Raw genomic sequence first — 11,171 nt, 5'->3', positions numbered from 1 at the left:
TGTTTCCATTTCTTTTTGGTCAAAAGTTGCTGGTAAAGTAAAAGTTATACTGTCATAACTATATGATATATTCCATTAAAGTACACTTTCACATGCTTCTTGCCTTGTTGTAGACTCTTCTACTGAAGCTTTCCATTCAATTTATTTTAGATAGATTTTACTGGATCACATCATGATCATGTTTTAATGTATGTTTTTTTTTCCAAAAAAAAAACAATGCGCAAGATGTTCCACCACATTGGATGAGACTAATTAATTATCGCGAAGGGGAATTTACCTCGTCGATTATATTATATCGACATGAAAACTTTAAGGTGTAAGAGGAAGATCTCAATAGTATCATATATTTAACACTCCCCTCACTCAAAAGCCCATTTATGGGTCAAAGAGTGGAACGCCGGCGCCCATTTTTGGGATATTAATTCCCACCTGCATGAGTTCTGATATCATGTTGAGTAAGCAATTCATCTAAAATCTTAAGGTATTAGAGGAAGCTCCAATATGATCGTATATTTAACAAGATTTACTCAACTGTTAACAGTGTTCATGAGTTTTGTCAGAGGTCAAGTTGTGAACTTTAAGCTACCAGCCAACTTGAAAAAGATGGCGCCTGCTCACAAGAATGATCCGAGTTGTGTGGGCAGTGAACAGAGCTCATGTTGTGTTGTAGCAAACAATTAAATCAACAGGGGTGGGGAGATAATGAGTTGCGACAAAGTATGCAATTGACCACTTGCTCTAAAGTGTGATTATAATGACATGTCTCTCTTTCTTTTTTGTAATGGAGAGTGTAAAGCAACTGATTTGGGACCATTTCACTGATCTCTTTTATAAGTGTAATACCAATATTTTGCTTTATAAATTGTAGAAATCTTCACAGCATTAGCACCCATAAACTTTACTAGAAACTAAGAGTTGTGTTAACCCTGCAATTTTGGACACGACACAACTTACACTATACTAAATGACACGAAAATTTAGTATTTGTATTTGTATTTTTAGTACACGACACGAAAGTATATGAACACGAAAGTACACGGTCGAGATTTAGTATAGGTTTTGTGTTTAATTTTCAAGTACACGACACACGACACAAAGTATACGACATAAATAAATATGATAATTAAATTTTAATATTTTTATGAATATATGTAGAATTATAATAAATGTATGCATATTTATTTTTAAAATATTATTTGGTTTCATTATATTGTATAGATATGAGATCTAAATATATATTTTTCATATATTTTATAATTTTTTTACCTAAAAATTTTATATTTTAATTTATATTAATATTAAATTTAATATATATTAATATTCAATTAACACGACATACACGATACGAAATGAAAGTATATAAATACGAATGTATACGAACGTTAAACATGTCGATTTTGTACTTAGTTTTTGAAGTACACGAACTACGAAAATAAAGTATACGACACTAGCAAATTAACGGGTGTAGGTTGTGCAATTTACACTCTTCCTTACCCAAAATGTGTGTACATTTACGTTAGAGTAGTTTAATATGCAGAATGTGATGTACATTTCAACTTTTTTGATTATACACATCTCTTGCTCTATCCATATGTACCCCCTTCCAGTAAATGATAAGAGCATATAAAACGGACAAGGTGTGTATAAAAGAATATGAATGAAAACTCTCTTACGCAACTTCTAGCTGATGCTATTAGATATTTGGTAAAAAAATTTGAAAGTGATATTAATACGTATTTTAATAAGGTAACTTGTGTAAAAAATTTATAATAAATAAAAAATTACTATGTAATAAACATTCTGTGATGCACATTTTTGTAATTGTTTTTCTCTTGTTCGGCTATTTTTTTTTCATTTTTTCAAGTAAAACCCATTTTTTTGATATACTTATTAGCCTTATCCATTTTTAAAATACGAAAATACTATTCTTATCATATTTTATTAAAAAAAATTGTCTATCACCTGTTCGACATTTTTTATCTATTTCACGCATGTAAATAAGTATTCGGTCCTCCTCCGTCGTTAATCGATCCAATTAGAAATTTTGTAACATTCATTTGTTTTACATTTTATTTATGAATTGTTAACTGTTTAATAATCCATGACATTTAGTTAATTTATTTAAGGCATATTTTTCTTAACGAGACAGTTGAAAAGTGTATTAATAATATATCAATCTTTAGCCTATTTAAAAAAGAGGACCATACCGGTACAAAAGTGCACTTAATCACCAGTTCAGCTGGGTTTTAACAAAAACTAACAAATAAATCAACACTATTGCATGGTTAGTTTTGAAAATATAGTACTTCCTTCGTAATAATTGTCCAATTTTTAAAAAAAAATTGTACTAATTTAGAATCTCTAATGAAAATAGATTATTATTCATATATTCTATAAAATACATGATTATTTATAATAAAAAATTAATTTTAAAAATAAAAATTAGTAATATAATAATTACATGTGATGTAGACTTATTTTTAGACACGTCCACTTCCTGTTTTATTACAAAAAAGGTTGTCAATTAATAAAGTATTCTTTGTGTCAAATCCATTAACAAAGTTATGCACATGCATTTAGGCAACGGATTTTGATAAAGTTATACATATTTCAGGGAACGATTTGAATCATCTAAAAAATTTATTTTATTTTTGTAGAATAGGATTTTATTTAATTATAATGCCATAAGAAAATGAGAAACAAAAATAAAAGGAAAGAAAGAAAGAGGCAACGGCGCAATCATACCTTAACATGCGCCGATTTAGCGGGGGTAGATTGGGCGTGGGACCAAAGTCTTGGACTTATCCCCACCTCAACATTTTCCTTACACTATTTACTGAATAATAATAGCAGCAGTCCAGTAAATTTACTCTTGACCAAAGTGTTTATTCATTTTTTTACTAATTACTCTTTTACATAAAAGAAACCACAATCTTAAACACTGCTCCCCCTGTCCTTAAATATTTTTTCTATTTGTGTCGGACACGTTTGTCAATGCACGTTTTTTATTATTAATATCTTTAATTTCGTATTAGTATTAAATATAAAAATTTTACTGTATTAAAATACTCGTAAACACAAATACAACAAGATCACTCATGACTCTGTTTGATCTTATAGATTAACCGTAAATTAATAATCAATCGCTTAACGTTAATAGTGACAAAAGTTAAAATAGGAAATTATTGTAATACGGATGGAGTAAAAGATAAACTCTTAAATATTTGAGTTATCTCACTCTTATTTACCAATTTTTTAAAACGTCCTCTAAGTTACATTTGAATTTTGATAAATTTGATTTGTAGCTGATTCATAACTCATTTTCACAAAAAGAAATAGTATTTTTTTAACATATTTGATTTAATTACTTGCCTTTTAGTAATTAATTATCAAGTTTTAGAAAACTGTCCTTGACAGAAGTATCAACTTAAATTTTACAAAGAGAAAAATGCCCCACATAAATGGTTTACCTAAGTTTTAATGTAAAGTTGTAATTTTTTAAATAAAATATGTAATTAAAATAATATTCCTCATGCATTACGTAAGTATGTACCGTAAATTTTATAATATTTGATGTTAAATTTAATGAAAGCTTATAATATCATATGTTAAATTTAATAAAGGCATAATCATATTATTGTTGAATTTTTCTTTATTGAATAGGTCATCGAACAATTTTTTAAAAGATACAGGCGTGTTGTAATCCTTAATATAATTAATGTTAGCTCGAAAAGTAAAATGGAAAAATGCATTTGGCTGAATGTGAAACTTCTAGCATATTGAAAGTATTGATGTTAGGGCATGTCTAATACTTCTAGCATATTGAAAGTATTAATGTTAGGGTATGTGTACCATTGATAGAAAAATTTAAATTTGTAATAAAAAAATTCCAAATTCTCCTCTAACACTCATAATAGTTTTCTTGTTATTATATTTGAGTTTATTAGATTTAAAATTAATTTGTGAATAATTAACAAATTAATATAATATTTTATATCTTAATTAATGAAATGAATGTGTTTTTCATTAGTTAAGCATATAACTTTTAATTATTTTAACGTATATTAAATTTTTTTGCCTTTTTTTAATCGTAGGTAACGTGCAGCCGTTACTCTTTGGGTACGCACTGGCTAAACCCTACGGGCTCACGTAATAGCCTGCAAACCACGTGAAGTAAGGTAAACCGCATTTAAGCGACAGGCTCTCACTCAGGAGATATAATCATAAATTCTCCTCCCGTGTTATTCGAACATGTGACCAAGAGGATAATTATCCCTTCTTTAACCAACTGAGCCAACCTTTGCGGACAATTTTTTTATCTTTGATATATATAATTAATGAAATATAATATAAATAGTTGATATGGTTAAATATTAAATTTAAAAATAAGAGTTTAATATAATATTTATGTATTATAATCTGTAAAATATAATTTGAATCAAAATTTGGATCACCTGGAGTTCGTCAAAAATTTAGATCATAATTTGAATCAATTGTTGATCTAAATTTAGATTTTTGGATCAAAACAGTTAGAGATGGCCTTAGAATCTTAAAATGAATCTTAAAATTATTATTCAAGAAAAACAAAATCTATGTTTGGAAAAAATTATACTTTTTTTTACAAACAAAATAGAATGCATTCATTAAAATATTGGAACACAGTCGGAACAAACCTCTGAACCGATAATACAATCCGATTGGGAAACAAATAAATGAACTAAATAAATAGTCGTCTTATTTTCAGAATGCTTAACAAATATAATAATATTCTTTTAAATAAAAAGGATTATAATAACTTCTCCGGCAATCCAGCCAACACCAACCCTGAAATAACATCACAATTTACCTTTACATTAATGTCATCGGTAGCCTAATATTCAGAATTTTTAATTTTATCAACTAAAGTCGGAGGAACAAATACCCCAAACTATGAATAACCTTTTGTTGTGAAAAGTAAATACCTGTAATATTCACCGGCGTCTCAGTTTCGATATACTCCCTCCGTCCCGGCCAATTTTTTACGTTTTGTTTAAGTACGGAGATTAGGAAATATGTATAAAGTGGTGAAAAAGAAAAAGAAAAGTGGGTGAAGTAGTGAGACCCATTGATTTTTAATATATTAAAGGGAGAAAGTGGAGTAAAAATAATGTGAAAAGAGAAGAAAAGTAGAAAAGTGCTATGACTCATTGACTATTTTTAGTAAGTTTTAAAATATACTCCCTCAGTCCCTTCCAATAGTTTATATTTCTGAGTAAGTGTCCGGCACACATTTTAAGGTGTATAAAAATATAGTTATGTAACTTATTTTTACAATTTTTTTTTCTGAATAAAAGTTGAATGTTTTATTTTTATTCAGTAAAACAAAATTGTAAAAAAAAATTGCAGAACTATACTTTATATGTACCTTAAAATGCGTGTCCGACACTCTCAAAAAATGTAAACAATTGAAATGGACAGAGGGAGTAAAAAATTGGATTAGACATCTAAAAAGGAAATTATAAAGAAATGTCTGGGAGAGAGATTAAAACTTTTGTATTGAAAATACTGGCAAGCAGTGGTCTGTTTTTAAACATATACTCCCTCCGTCCCTCCCAATTGTTATTATTTCTGGGAAAGCGCTCGACACGTATTTTAAGATGAAAAAAAATATAGTTCTTTAATCTTTTTAAAAATTTTTATTTTTCTGAATAAAAGTTTAAATATTCTATTTTTATTCAGAAAAAGAATTTTTTTAAAATAAGTTATAGAAGTATATTTTTTATTCATCTTAAAATACGTGCCGGATACTCTATATTAATCGGGAGAGAAGAGGGAGCGGGAGTATCATATATGTACATTTATGTGTATGTTTTTCTTCGCATGAACAAGTTGTTGTAAATAAAGTAGTAGACATAGACAGGGAAGAGTCCCTCTTGTCACGAAATTAATACCAGTAAAAATAATGAATACACCTAAAAGCACACACACTAAATTTAATGTAGAAAATGTATAAGGCTCCTCCGTCTCTAAAAATATTTATTTTGAAAATATTTGTTAAAACACATTTTTGATTATTACTCTCTCCGTCCCAGTCATTTGTTTACATTTGGTTTGGGTACGGAGATTAACAAATATGTATAAAATAGTGAAAAAGAGAAAGAAAAGTGAGTGAAGTAGTGAGACTCATTAATTTTTAATGTATAAAAAGAAGGTAGTGGAGTAAAAGTAGTGTGAAAAGGAAAAAAAAACGAGAAAGTGATAGGACCCATTTACTATTTTTGGTAAGTTTTGAAATGTAAAAAATTGGATGAGACATTTTAAAAAGGAAAGTGTAAAGAAATGGTCGGGACATAGGGAGTAATATTTTAATTTCATATTAGTATTAAATATAAAAATTTCGTTGTATTAAGATTCATAAATACGAATTTAACAAAATCACTCAAAATTATATTTGATCTAATAAATAAATTAACTTAAATAAATAGTTAATCCCTTATCATAAATAATGTTAGAAGTCAAAATAGAGGAGTACTCGTTAACAGACTATAGTTGTATGTATCCACTGTAATGTAGTACATTTAGTGAAGGGGTTTTGAAACAGTCAGTCAAGTTTGTTGTATCATACGAAGTCTAGAAAACCCCTAGTTTCTAGAATTTCTGCTCTCATTCTTTATGTTGCATCAGGCTTTTTTCACGTTCTCCTTCAGATTCACCACAACATTACTTACAACTATCCTCTGTTGTTTAACCAAGAATAATTTACTACTACTTTGAGGTTTGTTCTATTATATGTTCCTTTATGTTTTAATGTATGCTGCTATATGACTATAATTATCTTGATTTTGGTTATCTTTATATGTTGAATTCAAGATATGGGTTGTGAAATGTGATCTTGCTGTTGTTTTGTACCGAGTCAAGTCATGGGTTGCGATCTTATTGAGTTTCATATTACAGTCTTGTTGTGTATTAGTTCACTTGTTTGTAGTGTTACCCACCCTGGTGATTTTGCAATTTTGGATGAGTTTAGAAATGGGTTGGAAAATTCTGAGCTTTTGGAGTGGCCTGAAAAGGGTGATGACCCTTGTGGCCCTCCTTTTTGGCCTCATGTGTTCTGTTCTGATGGTAGAGTCACACAAATTCAGGCTAAAAATTTGGGCTTGAAGGGTTCTTTACCTCACAACTTCAATAAGCTTGTTAAACTTGAAAATTTGGGTCTGCAGAATAACAAACTCAACGGTACATTGCCTAGTTTTAGCGGGTTATCAGAATTGCAGTACGCGTACTTGGATTTCAATGAATTCGATGTGATCCCTTCGGATTTCTTTCATGGTTTAAGTAATGTGAGAGTTCTTGCTTTAGACAGAAACCCTTTTAATGCGAGTTCAGGATGGTCTATATCTGATGAGCTGCAAGAGTCAGCTCAATTGACAAATTTTTCGTGTAGTGATTGCAATGTGGTTGGACCTTTGCCAGATTTTTTTGGGAGAATGCCATCTCTCTCTTTACTGAGGCTGGCAGAAAACAGAATATCTGGCAGCATACCGGAGAGCTTTCGTGAATCAATGTTACAAATTCTTTGGCTAAATGGTCAAAGTGACGGAGGAATGACGGGCACAATTGATGTCATTGGTTCTATGACAGGACTGACTGAAGTGTTGCTTCATGGTAATCAGTTTTCTGGGGTTATTCCTGAAAGTATTGGGGATTTGACATCTTTGCAACAACTTAACCTCAACGGGAACAAATTTGTTGGCTTCATTCCGCCAGGTTTGGCCAATTTAAATTTACGGAAATTGGATTTGAGCAACAATATGTTGATGGGTCCGATCCCAAAGTTTAAAGCGGCTAATGTAACCTATACTTCAAATTCGTTCTGTCAATCTGATCCTGGTGAGAAATGTTCGTCTGGTGTTAATGCATTAATAGATTTTCTCGGTGCTCTGCGTTTCCCGCCAAATCTGGCTTCTCAGTGGTCTGGTAATGATCCATGTCAACAGCCATGGTTGGGTATCGTTTGCAACGCAGAGTCCCAAGTTTCTAGAATAAATTTACGTGGATTTGATCTTAATGGCACATTGAGTCCTTCACTTGCAAACTTAGATTCTCTACTTGAGATTCACCTCGGTAGGAACAATCTAAGTGGTGTAGTTCCCTTAAAAATAACCAAGTTAAAATCTTTGAGAGTGTTGGATTTAACCGGAAACAATTTTGCACCTCCATTGCCAAAGTTTCATGATAGTGTGAAGATCATAATTGATGGCAATCCTCGATTAGTTGCTGCGACCGGTGGACCTCCACTGCCTCTAAATGCCCCACTGGCCTCATCTCCACTTACTAGTCCAAAGGCAAGTCCCAGATCACCATCAAGCAATTCCTCTGCAGGTAATGGTGATTCACAATTACCTGACAGCCCACCATCCCCATCCAAAAATTCAATTAATTCACCTGATTCTTTCAAAGAGCATAATGAATCAAGTAAAGGCAAGAAAGTCAAGTATGTTATTATTGCTGCCTCAACTCTATCATTTATGATTCTAATTGTTCTTACAGCTCTTTTATCTGTATATTGTTACAAGAAACGGAAACTCTCTAAGAAAGCTCCTGGTGCTTTTGTTGTACACCCAAGAGAAATATCTGGCAGCGATAACATGGTTAAAATTACAGTTTCTGATATGGACGGGTCTCATCAAACTGGGACTAACTATGAGCATAGAGTAAATGGTGGAATACAAAACACCCATGTAATAGAGGATGGAAATGCAGTTATCTCAGTTCAGGTTCTTCGCAAGGTAACTGATAATTTTGCACCAAAAAATGAACTTGGACGTGGAGGTTTTGGAGTAGTATACAGGGGAGAACTAGAAGATGGTACCAAATTGGCAGTTAAAAGAATGGAAGCTGGGGTAGTTAGTAACAAAGCAGTGGATGAATTTGAGGCTGAAATTGGTGTTCTTTCTAAGGTCCGGCACCGACATCTAGTTTCACTTCTCGGGTACTCTGTCGAAGGTAGGGAGAGGCTTTTGGTTTATGAATATATGCCTCAAGGGGCTCTAAGTATGCATCTCTTTCGTTGGAAGAAACTAAACCTAGAGCCGCTATCTTGGAAAAGAAGGCTCACTATTGCTTTAGATGTTGCCAGGGGGATGGAATATCTTCATAATTTGGCACACCAGAGCTTCATTCATCGTGACCTGAAATCTTCAAATATTCTTCTTGGGGATGACTTTAGAGCAAAAGTTTCTGACTTTGGATTGGTGAAACTGGCCCCTGATCAAGAAAGGTCCGTTGCAACTAGGCTTGCTGGGACATTTGGATACCTTGCACCGGAATATGCTGGTAAGAAAATCTAATATTCGTCTCTTTGTCTTTGTTTTTTTTGCCTACTTTTGGTTGCAGCTAAGTTTGTATGTGTATACGTACAATAATGCTTTTGAGCCCTTAGACAAAACTATTTTGTAATCAATTTTACATATAAGCCTCGTACAAGCCTTGCACATAATCTGCATGGCCCATGCTTGTATTGCATAATTTCTCATCAAATGTTTAACATCTTCTACGTTACTAGTTTATGTAAATGTTTTCCTAGATCTTCTTAATGCATAGTCATAGCGGTATGTAGGCAATAACATAGTCATCATTGGAATTACTACTATTTCTTTTAAATGAAAGAATGCAGTTTGTATTTCTGATGCCTATGTGAAGTACTAATTTATAATGTACTTTATAGTGACAGGCAAGATCACAACTAAAGCTGATGTCTTCAGTTTTGGGGTTGTGTTAATGGAACTTTTGACTGGATTAATGGCACTCGATGAACAACGTACCGAAGAAAGCAGGTATCTTGCTGAGTGGTTTTTGCAGATAAAACCGGACAAGAAGAAGCTAACTGATGCCATTGATCCCACTATTGACGCGAAGGAAGAAGATTTCGATAGCGTTTCCGCTATAGCTGACCTGGCTGGACACTGCACTGCGAGGGATCCAAATCATCGGCCTGATATGGGACATGCAGTTAATGTGCTAGGTCAATTGATTGAGAAGTGGAAGCCTTTTGATAATGAAACAGAGGACTATTCTGGCATAGATTACAATCTACCTCTCTCACAGATGTTGGAGGGGTGGAAAGAATCAGAAACAATTAGTTCCAAAAACTCTGATCTGCAGGATAGCACTGGAAGCATACCAAATAGGCCAGCTGGATTTGCAGATTCTTTTACTTCTTCTGATGCCCGATAGCGAGAGTAAGAGCATTCTGGAAGACATTTGTTTCTTGACTGATTTTAGTTATATATTCAGTCTTTCATACAAGGTCCAATGTTGGGTGTTGATACATGTACATAGTTGAACACTCTACCTGCATAATGTTGTATGCAAAACATTATGATCTTACCAGTGTCTTAGATCACAATGCGGTATGTGCATTTTCGTAATGCACAAGGGGTGTACAACCATAAATGTGCATATATCATCATTCTTGTTTTTCATTCTTGAAAATTTTTGTTTGTCCTCAAGACCCGTCTCATAGTCTGTCTGATCAATTACATATACAAGGTTGTAAAGTCTTTGTATATCTTTAGCTTGCAGGATATGATGGTTTATAAATTTTTTGTTGTGATTTAGTTGTCTTTATTTCTGAAAATTGTTGGAAGGTATAAGCTTATATCTGTAGACCTCAATTACAATACAACTTATTTCAATTACAAGTGGCCATTTGAATAATGAAGTATGACAGTGATTGGTAGTAATGTGGTTAGTAATTTGTAGGTAGGTTGTAGAGTTTGTAAGTTGTCTAGAAATACCATGGTTAATGGGCTAGATGGAGTGCTCTTCAACGGAGCTCTTACTGTGTATAATATAGTGAATGAAGGGCTCGAGGGTAAAATTACACAAGTATTTCCAAAATTAAGCAATATGGGTTGTGCTTAGTCAATCATTATCGAGGCGCAGGGCGGCTAGATTGCAGGTAACAGCAAACATGCCTATTAAACCGAATGAATTTGTTTTAGAATTGTATAAAACTCCGAGGAGATATTACCCTAGCTAAATACTGATGAATAGTCTGCATTCCTGAAACTGTTATAAACCTCTCAGTAATTTATACTAACATTATTAATATTCAAGACCAGGGCACTTGGAAGCTTCTTTACGGTCATACATATGGTGTGTTATATAGGCCTGTAAGTACAGCCAAC

The 11,171-nt window shown here is 32.3% G+C and overlaps 1 protein-coding gene across 1 annotated transcript; it reads left to right on the top strand.

Annotated features, from left to right (window-relative positions):
- Positions 1 to 6,521: 6,521 nt before the first annotated feature.
- Positions 6,522 to 10,463, top strand: LOC141708058 (receptor protein kinase TMK1-like). Its single transcript, XM_074511529.1, has 2 exons — positions 6,522 to 9,315; positions 9,707 to 10,463. Exons 1-2 carry the CDS (start codon positions 6,900 to 6,902, stop codon positions 10,213 to 10,215), a joined length of 2,925 nt encoding a protein of 974 aa, XP_074367630.1. The 5' UTR covers positions 6,522 to 6,899; the 3' UTR covers positions 10,216 to 10,463.
- The last annotated feature ends 708 nt before the right edge of the window (positions 10,464 to 11,171 follow it).

Source organism: Apium graveolens, chromosome 2 (genome assembly GCF_009905375.1).
Source record: "Apium graveolens cultivar Ventura chromosome 2, ASM990537v1, whole genome shotgun sequence".
In the NCBI taxonomy this organism is placed as follows: domain Eukaryota; kingdom Viridiplantae; phylum Streptophyta; class Magnoliopsida; order Apiales; family Apiaceae; genus Apium; species Apium graveolens.
This window is presented reverse-complemented; position numbering and strand designations above follow the sequence as displayed.